This window comes from Fukomys damarensis, unplaced genomic scaffold, assembly GCF_012274545.1.
Source record: "Fukomys damarensis isolate Sample0158 unplaced genomic scaffold, DMR_v1.0_HiC HiC_scaffold_14, whole genome shotgun sequence".
NCBI classification, from domain to species: Eukaryota; Metazoa; Chordata; class Mammalia; order Rodentia; family Bathyergidae; genus Fukomys; species Fukomys damarensis.
Window position 1 is genome coordinate 31,122,896 of NW_022900926.1, and position 18,436 is coordinate 31,141,331.

The 18,436-nt window shown below is 37.3% G+C and overlaps 1 protein-coding gene across 2 annotated transcripts in view; it reads left to right on the plus strand.

Moving 5' to 3' along the window:
* Positions 1–18,436, plus strand: part of LOC117286012 (nesprin-1-like) — a 171,336-nt gene that overhangs the window by 144,609 nt on the left and 8,291 nt on the right. For both annotated transcript variants that reach the window (XM_033763310.1, XM_033763311.1), the window contains 10 exons: positions 348–491; positions 2,751–2,924; positions 5,382–5,540; positions 6,270–6,434; positions 9,845–9,979; positions 11,791–11,949; positions 12,159–12,367; positions 12,945–13,053; positions 14,260–14,424; positions 17,631–17,798. In XM_033763310.1, the coding sequence (XP_033619201.1) occupies positions 348–491; positions 2,751–2,924; positions 5,382–5,540; positions 6,270–6,434; positions 9,845–9,979; positions 11,791–11,949; positions 12,159–12,367; positions 12,945–13,053; positions 14,260–14,424; positions 17,631–17,798 (1,587 nt within the window). The remainder of the gene's footprint in view (positions 1–347; positions 492–2,750; positions 2,925–5,381; positions 5,541–6,269; positions 6,435–9,844; positions 9,980–11,790; positions 11,950–12,158; positions 12,368–12,944; positions 13,054–14,259; positions 14,425–17,630; positions 17,799–18,436) is intronic.

Below are 18,436 nucleotides of genomic sequence, written 5' to 3' on the forward strand. Positions count from 1 at the left end.
CCAGCCCTTTATTTGTTTGTTTGTTTGTTTATTTATTTATTTAGAAGATCTTGGTAAGTTGACCAGGCTGAGCTTGCACTCTCAATGCACCTGCCTTAGCTTTCCATAGTGCCACCATGCCCAAATATTTGTCCCTTTTAAAGGGAAGCTGAGAAACTTTTTATTTATTTGTATGATATTCCTTTCTAATAGTAAAGAAGGACAGCAGTGACCAGAATCTCTAGAAGCTTATTACAAGTATAGAATTTTTTGCAGTGCATATTGACTTTTGTTCTGCTTTCTGAAGAATTTTGGAATTGAAAAGAATGCATCATGTGTTAATCGAGCTGTTCCAATGATTCATGCAGGATACTGAGCAGAGGCTTCCTGTGATAGATGCTCAATACAAGATGATCACAAAGACAGCACATCTCATTGCCAAAGAAAGCACTCAAGAAGAAGCTAATGAGATGTTTTCTATCATGTCCAGACTCAGAGATCAGCTTACCAAGGTATGAAAATGCCTCAATGCACAATGCACTAAATGGCACCAACTCCAGCTTTGCTGGTGCCTTCTCTGTCCCATGGAGAAAGTATTTACTCATCAATAGGTCATGCTTTGGGTTCCAATCAGTGTTCCTGAGTTAGCGGCTTTGTCATGTAGTATCTTTATCATGAACTTTAAAAACAAAGCTATGGTGCTCATACCAAGTATTACCTCTGTTAGTTTAGAAATGTAGTCACTATATTTTAACAGAAAATAGGTATGGCTTGGGGACACTTAAATGAAATAAAATAGAGAGAGAAGAGGAAACAGAGAGACAAAAAGAAGGAGGAGAGAGAGACCATAGACTGTAAGGACAATGAATTGAGATACGAGAGCACTTTAAGCTTATCTATATTTCCTTCTAGGACAGTGACAAAGCACTGGAAATTCTACCCTCCTCTTCTCATGGAGCTCAGTGCAGGCATAGGGTATATCCTAGCATGCTGTGTCTGTGCAGGGAACTAAATGGATAGATGCACTAAACATAAGGCATTCCCATTTTAATGATTTTCTTTAAGAGCTTTGAAAGTTCCATTGGGAGCTTTTATCTATCAAAACTTATTGCTTGCAAAATCCACTTTGAGTAATTAATTTATAGTGCAAGTAAGGAATAGTTGTATAAGTACATAGAAACATTTTATAATTGGAAAACAAAACAAATGAAGGAGAAATCTATTATATAGGGGATAAAATAGAAATAATAACAAGTCCTATCAGTAGAAGAGAATCAATGAAAAAGAAAAATACAAAAAAATGCAAATAAGAACTTAGTAAAGAAAAAATCTTTGGTATATATTAGAAAGTTCATTTTCAAATAATTTTGTTTTACTGAAGTAAGAATTATTTGTAATTTAATACTAATGCACAATAATAATAATAATATTGGCTAGCAGCAATACTCATTAATAATGCAAAGGCAACATTTTCAATTTGATGATATTCCAGGAGCTTTTGAGCTCATATCTGCACCTGCAATTCTCAGCCAGATATAGCAGCTCAAGGCAACTTGAGAAGGCAAACTGAACCTTCAAGCACGTCTATGCCAGTATGTTTTCTTATTGCTTGTCTATTGCACCCAGGGAATAATAAACAAAACATACTTATTTTATACACATAAGTAGAAACTCTTGGTTTTGCTCAACCCAGTTGTAGCACAGTGCTATTGCACTAGGACAGTAGCTTTCATTTATTGAGTCAGTTCATCATTCCAGCAATGTATTCTGGAACACAAAATAGGTCTGCATCTATAATTTTGTACCTCACAGGAACAAAATGTTGTCCTCCACACACTTTCTTCAAAAAATATTTTTGCATTATTGCTGATTACATATCACATCGTTGTCTTTATATTTTATGAATAACACAGAATGATCTAATAATGATTAACTTTCTTTGTCTTAATTGCATAGTATTAATTGCATAGAATAAAAACAGTAGTTTGAAGCAACTGTAGGTAAAGTGAGAAGGGTTGAAAGGTTCTTAGAGAATTATAAATTCTTGGAGTTCAACACAGAAGTGGTCAAGCACACGTTTGAAGGAGTTCATTAACTCCAAGAGCTTATATCTTCATTATGAAGAAAGTGCAGGTGTATTAAATGACAAGGGAAAAGTTGGGCCATTTCGGACTGGGAAGATGTCCCTAGCATCAAACTTCCAGGATTAAATGAGCGTGTGACACCTGTACTTGGATGAGTAGAAAGTCGATGAGGACACCGTAGTGAAGCCGAGAGAGGTGTGAGAGAGCATAGAAGGGTCTGTGAAGAGCAAGCCAACAGGTTTGTAAGTTTTTCTGGGCGCAGGGCTCAAGTCAGAGAAGATCTTGGGAAAATAAAGCCAGAAGAAGCAGATCCACGAAGGTGATAATAATACTGCATGGCTATCTTAGGTCAGGTTTCAAGGCCAATGTGAAAATGAGTTACATGTTTTATGAAGGGAATTGATGCCATCTGCCTTACTAACAACACTTATTTAAATGAGAAAGTGCCATCCAGATGGGCTACTTGCATGCATTCATTAGAAAGCTCCATAAGAATTCACTTCTGTCCCTGACAGCAAAGTTTAACGATCCAGAGGAAATATCAGCAAAGAAATGACCCTAGAGATTTGGAAGCACCAAATAACCCTGTCACTAAAGAGAATATGCCTGAGAGTTATACCCAGTGTCCCTAGCTTGTAGCACTTCATGTAGCCTCTCATGGAACTTTTGTTTTCCTGTTTTTTGAAGGTCAAAGATGGTTGCTCCCCACTCCTGCATGAGTCTCAGCAGCTGTTGATTCCACTGGAGGAATTGGAAAAGCAGACAGCATCTTTCTATGACTCACTTGGCAAAATCAATGAGGTTATGACAATTCTTGAGCGTGAGGCACAATCTAGTGCTCTTTTTAAACAAAAGCATCAGGTAAGAAAAATCCCTTTCAAAGACATAGTTATTTTAAAACACATTTAATAAGATGAGATGTTGTTTATAGTAATAAACATTCAGTTAGGACAAATGTATTTTTAGACTATTATAGTACTAGTAACTCAAAACACAAATGCACAACTTGTCCCACAATGAGAGCTCGTCCTGTGTTGAGCTGTTTCCAGGGGACGCTCAAGCTGGACACTCAGAGCAGGTGACTCATTGGAGCTCATCTCTTAGCTTCTGAATTAAGAAGTTCCCCAATTTGAGCAAAATTAAAAGGACCAGTTTATATGGAGTATTTGCCTCTCCCTTCTATGGCCTGGGCAGTGTTGTGGCTGAAGACACTCAGCAAGTCTTTATGGCCATCTGCCCTGTGCATGCCCTGCATGAGTTCTGATCACCAAGTGTGGAAGACGGAAGTTCACCATGACTCTCTGGAAATAAGGAATGTGTCATAGAAGGAGAGCCAATCCCACTATTCTGTCTTGAAACAAAAAGACACCCACAATAGAAAGACCTTTCATTAACCTCTCTGCATTGTAGTCATTTAATTTTCTAGTATTGTCTTTCTACCAATGAACAGAGTACACACATACATGGAATCATTATAATTAAAATCTCATTTGTAATTTTAAAAGAACAGAAAAAAACATATTTTTTAAAATTTCATCTTTATATTGACTCTCTTTGGGAAATCATTTAGTGCTCCTTTCCATACACATCTTTGGGCATCACCTGCTGCCCAACTGATGAAGTGGTTGATTTCATTTTAAAAATGTTTGTTCCTCCATTCCTGGATTGGTTGGAAACATAGGGATGGATATGGATAGATAGATTGATAGATAGGTACAGTTTATATGTATGTTTATATAATAAATAATTGATTTTTTCCTATTTCTAAGGAGTATCTATGATTTATGTTTTATGAGTGCTTTTCTTTCCCTCTGGGAATAGATCTTTTCAACCAACCATGTAATTCAGGAAAGATATTTGGTGTGGTAGTCGCTTTTTGTATCATTTCTAGTGAATGCTTCTGCATCCGTAGGTCTCTTATTCTATGTGCAGCTAACTGACTTATTTAGTTGGCTCATTATAAATGAACCTATCCATCAATGAGGGTGAAACTGGTGGAGGGAAGGTTTGCCACAGGGTTACTTGATATAAATTCAGGGAAGGAGGCAGTTTCAGTAGAAAGAGCAGAGATCTGAAATGAGCCATAGACATTCAAACCTCAGGTTTGATATGCAGCAAATTATAAAACCTTGCTTAACTTTAATATCCTTACATAAAATGAAGATGAGTATATACATCAATATATTTTCAGTATTGAGAAGCATTATTAATACTTGGCACTGTACCACAATGAATATATCACCAAATACCATTCTGTGACTTATCACATTGGATAGTCTTTTAGTTTGTGATATGATGTTATTTCCTACTTCCCAAAGTTTCTATACATTAGCATCAATAATCGTTCCATAATTAAAGTGATCCTTTTAGTAAGCATTGGTACTCCATAAGAGATTTTTAAATGTTTCCATTTTGCCTCCTAAGTCTTCAAAGGGAATAAGTATATCTTCATTCAAACACAAAGCCTTGCTGTTAATGTTAACATTTAGATTACCAAAAATGACATCCAAATGAGCAGTTTGAAATTTTTTTTTCAAAGCTGCTGAGGATGTTGAAATGCAAGTGGTGTGGATTCAAGACAAAATTGACTCTGCCTTGGCTGGGCTGGTTCATTTCCCCCTCTGCCAAAGTTGCTAGGATACCATACTGCCAGTCAGAGGGGCAGGCCTGCCAGTCCCCATTGTATCTCGTGCTGCCCATAGGAAGGTGCAAGTCTTCCCCAGACTGATTGGCTTGACATATTTTTGATGATAATGTGAAGTTCATTGCTTAATTAAAAAGACTGACATCTTGGGAGTCGTAAGAATTCAAATATTCTAAATTTAGAGTACACAAATAACATTAATCTTCTACACCTGACTCTTTCAGTGAAGTGACCACACAATGATTTCAAATTTATTTAGTCTGATCAAAACCTAATATGTAAATTGATTTTGTGATTTTCTCTCAAAAAGCCATTGGTGTGCCAACCAGTTGGAGGAGTTGAGTAGACAAATAATTTTTGGTTCTGTCATTTTTTAATGTTAAGATGTGCATGAAATATATAAAAACTCATTGTGACATTTAAGTGCCTTATATAAAGAGCATTGGCTTCAGGGATTACCTCAAACTGAGTGCTTTTGAAAGGTTTATCTGTACATGTGGTTGTACATATGCTGATCAAAAGCCTGAGAGCTGTGTAACGCTATTGTTTGTAATTACTCTTCCCTTCCTTCTTTGTATTCCTCCTCTCTTCCTTCTTTCTCTCCCTTCTTTCCTCTTTCCTCCCTTCTTCCCTGTCTTGTAAATAATATTATCATGGGTTTCCTTTCCTTGTAGGAACTGTTAGCTTGTCAAGAAAGCTGCAAGAAAACTGTGACACTCATTGAGAAAGGCAGCCAAAACATTCAAAAGTTTGTGGCCTTAAGCAATGTGTTAAAGCATTTTGATCAGACCAAGCTACAGAGACAGATTGCAGATGTCCATGTTGCTTTTCAGGTAACTTGCTCTGTGTGCCTTCAGAGTTCTTAGTCCACAAAAATCCAAAGATTAAAAAAAAAAAGTAATTACCATTTGTTTCAACAGTTCTTTCGGAAATACCTGACCCTCTGGTATTTGAAAACCAACAATTTTACTACTTTTTCTCATATTAATATTGAAAGGAACTAATGAAATTTTATCATAATGAAATATCCTCCTCTCAAGTGACTTTTTAAGTTTGAAAAAGATAATGCTGGGTCAGGGATTTAGTTCATTGGTTCTGCCGCCTGCCTTGCAAGCACAAGGTCCTGATTCAATCCACAGTAAAAAAAAAAAAAAAAAAAAAAAAAAAAAAAAAAAAGATTGTGCTGCCTGGCCAAATGGTGCTTTCAGTAATGAAAAAGCAGCATCATGTTATGATTTGCATCTGCAAATTTAACCACCTGTGGATAGCAAATATTTGGAAAAAAATTATATCTATACTGAACATTTACAGCCATTCTTTCTTGTCATTATTCCTGAAACAATATAGCATGACAACTATCCGTGTAGTGTTTACATTGTGTTAATTATTATAAGAAGTCTAAAGGTGATTTATAGTATGCAAAAGGATACACCTAGGTTATGTGCAAATAGTGTCCCATTTTATATAAGACCCTTGAGCGGCTGTGGATTTTGGTATCCTTGGGGAATCTTGAAACAAACCCCCTGAGGATACCAAGGGACAATTGTATTTTTTACATCAAGAATATGGTAAAGAAAACCGGAGATTGGAAAAAGCATGTGGAAACCAACAGTCGCTTGATGAAGAAATTCGAGGAGTCTCGGGCAGAGTTGGAGAAGGTGCTGCGAGTCGCTCAGGAGAGCCTGGAAGAGAAGGGAGACCCCGAAGAACTTCTGCGAAGACACACAGTGAGTCTGCCCATCGTTGCTCATGCAATCCGGGGGCACAGACAGGAGATCTGGAACAAGAGAGTAAAAGAGCGTTCTGACCCAGCACTGGCGTAGACGGTGGGGTGGGGTGGAGTGGGAGTGAGCACAGTGTCTTAGGAAGGCAATCAGTGTGTATGGGAAACTCAAAGAAATGGTGGACAGAAATGCTTCAAAGGCATCTCATTAGCTGCCTTACAGGAAGTCATCCTTAAGCCCCCAGAATAATGAGTCCAGATATCCAGGATGTCCTAATTACTAACTCATTTCATTTAGAAATTCTTATGTAACCACAAGTGCCCTTAAATAGACAACTTGAGGTGAGTGGTTAACTCCTTTGTGCCATGTACTTGTTCTTTATCAGCTTTAATTGAGTTTATTGGTACATTTTAGGGATACAGTACAGTTACATTCACTGTTGGGATCTTGTATCTCTACATGACAAGTCTTGGTTGTCATTTTTTCCCCTTGTCCTTGCCTTCCCTTCACCCCCTCCTCCCCTCCCCATCTACAAATACTTTATTTCCGTCTTTTCATTATCTCACATTTTTTTCTTTTCCCTTATTACCCTTACCCTACCCTTCCCACCTTTCCTACACCTTTAGCTCCTTTCTTCCCATTTCTCAATGTCAGTAATCTTATTAGGATCTTCTGTATTATTACAGATTATTCACACCAGAGAAACTATTCGGTATTTACACATGTGTGCCTTATTTATTTCACTTAGGAGTATATCTTCAATATGTATCCATTTTCCTATGAATGAATCTATTTTCTCATTCTTTATGGCTGAGTAATATTCCATTTTATAGAAAAACCACATCTTCTTTATCCAGTTTCCAACGGATGGGCAAATGGGCTGTTTCCAAGTTTTAGCTATTACAAACTGTGCCGCTATAAACATGGGTGTGCATACTTCTCTGTGATATGATTCTTTTAGTTCTTTTGGAAAGATACCCAGCAGAGGGATGGCTGGGTCAAATGGAACCTCCAGTCCAAGCTCTTTGAGGTATCTCCATGAAGAGGATATTAAAAAATGGAAAGATATCCCCTGCTCCTGGGTAGGAAGAATCAACATAGTGAAAATGGCTATACTACCAAAACTTCTATATACATTCAGTGCAATGCCAATTGAAATTCCAACACTATATTTCACAGAACTAGAAAAAAGAATCCAAAAAATTCATATGGAACCATAAGAGACCTAGAATAGCAAAAGCCATTTTAGGCAACAGACACATGGCACCAGGTATAACAATTCCCAATTTGAAACTATACTACAAAGCCACTGTGATAAAAACAGCATGGTTCTGGCAAAGAAACAGGCCTGAGGATCAGTGGAACAGACTGGAAGACATAAAAACAAACCCAGATGTACTCAGCTACCTCATCTTTGACAAAGGAGCTGACCATCCTCAGTGGAGTAAAGAGCCTCTTTAATAAATGGTGTTGGAAAAATTGGATGTCAACCTGCCACAGATTAAAACTAGACCCTTATCTTTCACCATGCACTAAATTAAAATCTAAATGGATTAAAGATCTAAATATTAAAACAGAAACATTACACCCCAGATGTACTCAGCTACCTCATCTTTGACAAAGGAGCTGACCATCCTCAGTGGAGTAAAGAGCCTCTTTAATAAATGGTGTTGGAAAAATTGGATGTCAACCTGCCACAGATTAAAACTAGACCCTTATCTTTCACCATGCACTAAATTAAAATCTAAATGGATTAAAGATCTAAATATTAAAACAGAAACATTACACTTGCTGGAAGGTAAGTTAGGCAGAACTCTAGAAGACATTGGCATAGGAAAAGACTTTATGAACAAATCCTCAGTAGCACAGGAACTAGCAGATAGAATCAACAACTGGGATCTCATCTTATTAAAAAGATTCTGTACTTCAAAAGAAACCATCAGCAGAACTAAGAGACAGTCTACAATGTGGGAAAAAATTTTTACCAGCTGTTCCTCATGTACTTATTTATATAGTAGTACTGCGCTACATAACTATCCTTGTTTAACTTTTGTTGTTGTTGATCATTTTGAGACTGGGTTTTGCTAAATTGCTAAATTGCTTGGATCAAACTTGTGATCCTCCTGTCTCAGCCTCTTAGAGTGGTAGGATTACACACTTGCACTACTATGCCTGGTTATTTGTGCTCTTTGATAAACCACCATGTCATAGTATAGATATAATGTCACTTGAAGTCTTGCATTCAATACACAACATGAAGTCATTTCATGCTTTCTCTACTTGTTACAATGACATTAGCCTTAATAACACTGGTGGTATAGGAAGTGGTGTATAGAGATGATCAGCATTCTGAAAATATTGTATTTGAACTATTTTTCCTGAGATTTCACTGGATACTTGTATAAGCCACACTCTCAAACAAGGAATTCAGTGAATTTGGGATACAGCTTTCTAAACTCAAGGTCATTGTCTATAATCAAAAAAGCTCAAAGCATCTCTTCAATTTAAATGTTTCTCCAGTGGGCACTTCTGTTTTGAGTCACCATTGTTTCCAAATCTCTCTGCATGTGCAGTCCTGAGTATGTGAGAATTAGTCACGGATGTATACATGTAAGCATATATTGACTTAGCCTGCTCAGGCCTCCATAACATGATGCCACACATGGGATTCTCAAAATTTACTTTCTCAGAGTTCCTGAGGCTGGAAGTCTGAGATCAGGGTACCAGAATGGCAGGGTTCTGGTGAGGACCCTCCCCTTTGGCTAATAGCGGGCTGCCTTTTTCACGGTCTTTTGTATCAGAAAGAGAGCTCTTTGATGTCTCTTCCTATATGGGATGAATCCTAACATCAAACTTCCATCTTCTTGACTTCAATAAATCTAATTACTCCCCACAAACAAAGGCCTCATCTCCCACTACTGTCACATTTGGGGCTAGGACTTTAATATATGAATCTGAGGGGGATATGATTCTATTGATAGCATTGTGTTTCTAGCATGTGCCACAAAGCCCCGGGTTCAATCTGCAGTACCAAGGCAGCGGGTGACAGCAGAAAAGAAAAGAGTTATAAAGCTCGATCCTGGCTTCTACCCTGCTCTTCTGTCTTTATAGAAGAGGAACCAGAACTCTGTCACTGGAATCAAGACCTTAGCATCTTCCATTAGCCTTTCACAAAATTTTGAAATCTGCAGATTTTTTCCTAAAATGTAAAAAGTACTAGCTAATTGCAGATATGAGGAGTTGCAACTCATAACTATAGATATTTACAGTTTATTCCTGAAAAAAATCAGAAATTGCATGGAAATTTTGATAAGGGCAACAGATAAGTGGCTAAGAGGATGAGTCAAGTGTGATTGTGTTGATGCTGTCTTCTGTTTTGCTGGGAACCTTAACTGTTCTCCCCAATACCACAGGAGTTTTTCAGCCAGCTGGATCAGAGGGTCCTCAATGCTTTCCTGAAAGCTTGTGATGAACTCACAGACATCCTCCCTGAGCAGGAGCAACAGGGGCTGCAGGAAGCAGTCAGGAAGCTGCACAAACAGTGGAAGGTGATCCCGGGGCACCTGGGGCTGTGGAAAATATCATGTCCTGAGTGAAGGGGGAATGCACAAGAGAGATGAGGGCCAGGCACAGCGGAAGTGTGGAAATGCACTCAATGTTCCCATAGCTACTTTCCCATTACAAATAAAACCCAAATGTGAGTAAAACGTGAACAGACATAGAATTTTGTTCTTCCAATTTATGGTAGCATCAATTCTATCGTACTATTCAAATACTCAGTTTTTTTTGTTTGCTTTGGGGTAGGTGTGAAAAAGTCATTAACTTATTTAAGCAGTTTTTAGTGAACTAAATTTAGTGATGAACAAAATATACTTCTTCTTCCAAAAGAGCCTAGAGCTCAGTTAGGGAGATAATTTGTTGCAAATAACAAAAGTATGATATATAAGAATGATATATGATATATATGATATATAAGAAGTCCATATGTAAGTATTATATAGAAGCTTTGAGAAGGAGGTGGACCCAGGAGGAGATTGGAGAAGAACAAATAAAGTAACCAATTTTGAGCTAGGACTTCAAAGAAAAAGCAAAACTGTGGGGGTAGGAAGCAGGGAAAGCCATGGCAACCGGAAGAGAGAAAGGCAGAGCGTGGCAAGTAAGAAAGGCAGGGGTCCTTCTGGGCTCTGTGTGATCGAAGAGTCATGGGCTGGGAGGAATTATGGGGAACAAAGGTGGTCCTAGCACAGAAAGCCCACTTGACATGGCCACGACAGCTTCCGGAGGCGGCACACTTGTCACTGATGCTCCATGAGAGCTGCTTCTCGAGCCAGAGCCAAGAGAATGAGTGTACTTGGGAGGTGATATTTTGTGGACAATGTATAAAGGCAGCCTGGGGTTTGGAAGATTGGCAGCTAAAACACTCTCCATCGGATTGCTTTATTTTCTGGATTTTTAAAATCTCATTAACATGGACTAAACATCATCCTTATGCATATAGGAGAGATGCTTGCTAAATTTGAAAATTTGTTTCTCATTTAAAAAGATTGTTAAAGAAACCGAAGCTTTCTACGGTGCCTTGAAGCTTAGAATATCAAAAAGGTACAAGGAAATTGAAGGTTTTGTGTTATTTCATGCACACTCATAAAACTTCTTGGGTGTCACCCATTATAATCTTTCCATAGCCCTACCACAGTTTTGTCACAGTTATCTTAATGTTCCATTTAAAGAAAATCCTTTAGGTGCTATAGGACACAAGTTGGCTAAAATTTATAAATTAGAGAATTAAAAGTAATGATGAAGCTTATACTTATATCAAAAGGGAAGGACATAAAATGTTACTTACTGTTTGAGTGTTTGCTTACTTACGTCCTCAGTGTACATCTGTAAAGAGAAGAGGACATAGCAGGTGGTCCGGTGCCCAGGGTATTTAACCTTGAATTGTTTTGTGTTTTGGGGTACCTAATAAGGTTTTCTCAAATTTTCCTTTTGTGATCTTGCCTTTCCTACCTCACAGGGGTGTTAGCAAATCAGAAGGGACTCATACTTGTAAGAGTGTATGTAGTATCCGTGCATGATTTAAAGCCCAGTTCACATCTGAGCTTTCCCAATTCTTCTAGAGCATTAATAGTATAATCTGTAAAAGAAGAACATTAAATTTGTGCAGGGCTATTATTAAAATTAAACAGAAGAATTGCTGTGAAAATGCCTGACCTTGTCAGGGTGAACAGACTAGGAGCAGTCAGTCTTTGGAAAAGCCCAAAGAACAAAGAGAATGTTTTAGTCCTTTTGTTATTTCAGTTAGAAATGTACCTCATCAGAAGCACAAGTCATCTTTTCTGGATCTTTCTATGAAATGCAGGATCTTCAAGGAGAAGCCCCTTACCACTTGCTCCATCTGAAGATCGCTGCAGAGAAGAACAGATTCTTGGCTTCTGTAGAAGAATGCAAAATGGAGCTGAATCGAGAGACCCAGCTGATGCCTCAAGAAGGCAGTGAAAAACTCATTAAAGAGCACAGGGTGGGTTTCACCTACCAAGAGCACCGTCATGCAGAGGCGCACTGCTACTTCAAGGATATAACAGATGCTTTATTTTGGGTGTTGAAAAATAGCTATTTACTCTCTAGTGGTAGTCTATGGGAATCTCCCATGAGTTTTTCTATAAAAAATGTAAAAATAGTATGAGGTGACTTCTTACGGGGATTATAAAAACACTTATTGCTCATTAGATTTTCTTCAGTGACAAAGGCCCTCATCATCTCTGTGAGAAAAGACTACAGCTCATTGAAGAACTGTGTGTGAAGCTGTCCGTCCGGGATCCGGTAAAGGACACGCCTGCAACCTGTTACACGGCTCTCAAGGAGCTGAGAGCTGCCATTGACAGCACGTACGCAAAGCTGGTGCAAGACCCAGACAAGTGGAAGGACTACACTGGCAGGTAGCTTGGGGCTTGTTTCCAGGGAGGGACTTGGTCTCTCTGAGTTCTGCTAGTTCAGAGATGATTATGAAGCAGGAAATGACAACTATTTCATTTTATGGAATAAAAAGACAGATTGTCTGACCATGCCTGTGTTCCTGTACACAAATGCTTCATCTAAAGTGATGGGTTTCAGTCAGCAACGGGGTGAGACATTTTAGTTCCAGTTGACTCATGTTCTTTTGCGGGCAGAATTGGCTGATCCCCTTTACCCTGATTTTTCCACCACCCACTGCACATCTGTTTCTTTGGTTTAGCACCTCATCACGGCGGACACAATTGAGGGACCCCAGGCTGTCCCTTCCTCCCAGTTGCTCAAGCCCTGGGACACATCTTTGTCCTCAGCTCCTGCCAAGTTCCTGAGTTTCAAGGCAGCCACCCTTGCCCTAAGTTTTATGTTATAAGGTTTCCAGGAAATATGTTGATCAGTTTGGTTATCATTTGATTTTCACATTTTTATGAGCACTTTCATGGAAAATGGATTCTCACCACTCCAATATTTTCTCCCTTGAATAAGGAGATGCTTGTGTTCTTTCAGATTTTCTGAGTGCTCATCTTGGATATCAGCCAAGGAGAAACAGTTGAAGGGAATCAAGGATGCAGCCATTGATGCGGCCAATCACAGCAGGGTTAAACGTGTGGTGGAAGTAAGTTCTGGGCCATTGTTTGCTGGAGGCAATTTTACAATAATAAAAAAAAAAGATAAGCAATATAAATGTTGTTTTCTCTTTCTTTCTGGAAAAAAATAGGCTTCTGAACAATGTCTTGAAGATAAGTGTCCTCATATGACTATGGAGAATTTGAGGTGTTTTTTCTACTGAACTGTCGATAGCTGTGAGATTGTCATGTTCAGTGTTCTCTCTTGTATTGTTAGCTAATGATGAGTGAAAATTACATGCATGGGAGTGTAACACATTAGATCTGGGAGCAATCACAGAAAACAAGAACACTGAGTGCTCTTATACAATACATTTTCAGTGATGAAAAAGCTAGGTCATAGAAGAAAGCAGTGAATTGGGCAAGACCTTTAAGCATCCTTTCCCTGTCGTATTCAGATTAGCTGACCCATTTCTGGCCTTTGTGAGCAGTGGTGCAGTGGGATGAACCCGGCCAGGGTGTCAGAACCTCAGGCCCGAGCACAGCTTGTGTTCTGTGAGTGGGACCTGGTGACCTTGCCCCTCTCATCTTGGCTTTTGTTTGTAGACACACGCCATTGTGGAAACCCTTTCTCTTTTATTTTTAACCTTTGCTGGCCAAAGCTCCTGGGAAGGAAAATAAACTTCCTTTCTGTTTCAATCCTCTGAGTTCCATTTTATTTCCTATTAAATTATGCTGGAGGTGGTTAATAACATCCTAGTGTACATCAAATAGGTTGTTGTTTACTACTGGTTGCTATTGTATTGCAAAAAAAATTCACATCTTATAATGCAGAGATCACCTGCTTCTGGAATCACACGTTTCTCCCAGCTCACAGAAAGTGAGGTAACAATATATATATATGTTATAATTCCTGATGTTGGTATCTCATAATCTTAGTACTGTTAGAAGCACCTTTGATGTAAATAAGGATATTTCTATAAATCTCTAAACAATCGAATTATGAAGGTGATTTTTTTAATGTGAAGACAGTATTGATTTTATTAGCTATTGGCAGTTGGCATCAGGGAACATTTCATTTGAGCCCTTGTGGACTTATTAAAGATGCATGCAAGAGCAAAAGAAGCAGGCATTCTGCTGTTGGCTTCAATGCCTCTCACCTCCATGCACAAACTTTCTCAGGTTGAGTCTTTCCCAGCTATGATGTTCTTATTCAAAACTGTACTGTGTTCAACAATGATGTTTTCTCATTCCAGGAAATCAGAAACGGTGTTAGCACAAAAGGCGAGACTCTTAGCTGGCTGAAATCCAGGCTCAAAATTTTGATTGAGGTTTCTTCTGAGAATGAAGCCCAACAGCAAGGAGATGAGCTGGCAAAGTTATCCAGCTCTTTCAAGGCACTCATGACTTTGCTGTCGGAGGTATGTCATTTCCTCACACTCTGAGCACATGGTTCTATTTCCTTTGGCCGTAGTTTTACAAGTAATTTTATGAAGACACCATAGTTGAAACAGTACAGTTTGCGTACTTATTTATATGAATATTATTGGGCAAGATAAGTAGAGTGTCTGAATTAAGTTCATTGTCATTTATTCAATATGTCATTTCAGATTAATTATCTATATCTGAAATCCAAAGTCTATCCATCGACATCTTTTTTTTTTGTTTTTGGTACTTACTAGAAATATATCAATCTAAAAATTTTTTTGTTCTTACTAAAAATATTGTTATTTTTCTTCCACTTTAAGGTTTATATAAGGTTTAAGAGCAAGGCTTGGGCTTAATATAAACCTAGGGCTACAGCTTAAATCCAATGCCCTTTATCCTGTATAAACTTGAGTTTGTTATTAGATGTCTCTAGGTTCTGATTTCCTTAGTTATAAAACAGGTTAGAATACATACCTTAAAATGGCCATGACAAAGATTGACTGTAATGATGTGTATAAAGCATTTAGTATAGTGCTTCTTAGAGTGAATGATTGATACCTGCTAACTATAAATAGTAAAATAGTCAATAAAATATTCAGTGACTTCTTAGCAGGCCAGAAAAACTACTTTAGCCAAGATCTACTCACTCTAAAATTCAATGTTTTTGTAATTCAATGTTTATGTAATTCCTTTATAGATTAAAATATGCCAGTCAACCTACTTAATTTATAGTAGGACCTCTTTCACCCTCAGCTATTGTGTAAGTCTCATGAATTTGTGAGTAGGAGGATACTGTAAGAAAGCAAAGCAGAATAGATATTTACCAGTGTTTCTTGACCTTCCATGGAAAATGGCCCACCAGATAATGAAAAAATGACCACTGAGCCGTCTGATTCTGAAGAACTGGACTATAGATGTTCCTAATTTGTCTGTTAAGCTTTTATCATTTTAATCTAAATAGATAGATCTGCTCGAGACTGATGCAGTGAATTTATATAAGCCAAAAATACTCTGAACTGCTTGTGATTTAGTTTTATGTGAGAATTTTCATATAAATTATGGTTTTCTTAAGAATGTTGGACAAATTAAACATAGTGATCTGATTAATTCAGTTATGGAATAAAGTTATTTCAATCCTTTAAGTGTTCATATTTTTATAACAACAGTCAGGTGCAGCTAGTTGCCACTGCCATACTTTAGGAGAAAATATGACATTCATCGTTCCTCTCTTTCCTAAGTGAAAGTGCTAAAACTAAGGGTAATGGTCAAAAAGTTAGTGTACATATAAAGGTGACCTTTGAGTCAAGATTTAACAATCAGTTTTAGTAACACAAGTACACAGATTTGTAATGTGTTTGTCCTCGACTCTCCTGCAAAACATTTGAAATTAATAGTAGTCTCTATAACATTTTACCAAGGCCATTTGCTTTATCTTCCAAGCACTCTCATGGTGATACTGTCTTTTGGACTTGTAGCTACAACCTGTCTCTAACAACTATTTAATAAATAGACTAATTCATTGCACACTCATCTATCTTATACTTTCGTTAATTTATATTACTGCCCCTTTTTTCCAATCATTTAGTGAAAGCAAAAAAGAGAAGAATGGAGAAAAACACACATTCCGTTAAAGGTTAGATGTATATAAAATGAATTTGGCAGTCAATCTCTTCCTCTGATAACAACCCATTTAATATTTAAATTAATGCTGAACACAATGTGTTTACAATAGTCTAGTGGAAAAAAGAAGGCTTCAGTTAAAATCACAGGGTGTAATGAAAATTCACTTTTTTTTCTCTCTATTGGGAATTGATGTAAGGCTCTTACACTGAGTTATATCTCCACTCTTTTTTTTTTTTTTTTTCTAAGACCAGGTCTCACTAAGTTACTGAATTGCTCAGAGTAGGCTCAAATTTGTGATCTCCTGCCTCTCAAAGTGCTGGGATTACAGGTGCCACAATTATACCTGGCTGACAAGGTTACTTTTTTTCAACAGAGCTGTGATTTACACTGAGATCTGGAGCTTGTGGTTTTTGCAGTTTCTTATTGCTGCTTATTTACAATGCAGCATGCTCTAAGTTATCTTAAAAAAACTCAGATCAGAAGAGAATCAAAGGACAAAAAACAAGATAAGAGTAAGATAAACTGTAAGCCTTCAATGGAAGATAAATGTTAAATATATGAATGGTTATATTAGTGAATATGAAGAAAGCAAAATTTATTGATGAAACTAAAAGAGGAAAAGCAGAAATCAAAAGAAAAGCTGAAAATTCAGGAAAATGAAAAGAAAGGGAATCTAATAAAAAACCACAAAATTATTGATGTTTTATTCAGAAATATCAGAAGTGCATTTTCAACACATACTTCTTTTCTTCTCTACAGATGCTTTCCTTATTTAAATAGGATGGACTCAACTTTCTTGTAAGGCAAAGTTATAATTAGGCATTTGTCATGATATTATAATTAAAGAAACTCAGGAGCCAATATATAGGTACAGTTTTATTATCTTGCCTTGGCTGCCAAGTAGAGTCAGTTTTGTTTGTTCTTTTTCTCTTTCAGAATAGATTTTTAATATGACACAGGGTATCAAATCAAAATAAACTTGGAATTCTCATAAGTGGCTATACAGTTCGGTAATCATTAAAGAAGCCTCAAAAATATGTGAAAGAATAAAAGTTAGAGATCTGTGAATATATTTCTAGTTGTTGATAAAGATTTTATGTACATTCTTAGAATATGTAAGATCACAAAAACTCAAGAAGATGATGTTGATGAAAGGGTAAAAGCAAGTTTTCAGATGAATAAGTTTTGGAAATCAAATGTGCAACATGCTGACTACAGTTAATAACAATTCTCTGTGGGTTGAAATTTGCCAAGAAGGTAGAATTTAACTCTTCTCTCTCTCTCTCTCTCTCTCTCTCTCTCTCTCACACACACACACACACACACACACACACACACACACACACACATACAGAAAAAAAAGCACTGGACGTGGTGGATAGGCAATGGGCTCAATTGAGGAAGTCATCTGACTGTGTGTGTGTGTGTGTGTGTGTATGTGTGTATCAAAACATCACATCACACATTGTAAATATTTGCAATGGTAATTTGTCAGTCCTGTTTCAATTTTTGAAAAGCTTACAATAAAATCCACTAAATAATACCATATGATTTACCTTTTTTCATGCAAATCTAGGTTGAAAAAATGATAAGCAACTTTGGGGAATGTGTTCAATACAAAGAAATAGTAAGAAGTTCCCTTGAAGAATTAATTTCTGGCTCTCAGGAAGCTGAAGATCAAGCTGAGAAGATCTTGAACACTGAAAATCTGTTTGAAGCACAGCAGTTGCTGCTTCATCACCAGGTAGAGATGCCCCTTTAATGCATTCATGTAAATTTAATTTGTTACTGGTAGAACCAAAGAGACAAAGAGTATGACTTAGAGCTTGGGCTGGGGGAGAGGGAAGGAAAGGAGCTCAAACAAAGTTGAATGATTAAAAGAATATGGAGCTGCTGGTTTTTGTTCTCTCTGTTAAATATCCTGCAAGACAAATCCACAACTACGTAATTTGATGAAATCACGAGCTCAAGGAATACCAAGGAGAAAAAATTGATTTAGCTATGAAACATGTATAAAGCCCACTAAATTATCCTTTTCATAACTGAGAAGAAAATCATAGGGAGACAGGCTGCTCCATATTTGACATCACTAATCTCTTGTCTTTATGTTAGGAATCTTTCTTAATTTACAACTTTGAACCCCTCTTATTTTGGGAAATGGAACTTATTTGACATGCTAGACTTTCCAGGACAGTATGCTTTTGCAAAGAATTAAAAGTAGAATTATATATACACACACACACACACACACACACACACACACACACACACATAATACGTATATAACTTTTGGAGCTGGGGAATGAACTTAGTGCTTCATGTATGCTAAATACATGCTGTAGTGCTATATACCCAGCCCCTAATAATAATCAATTTTAATGA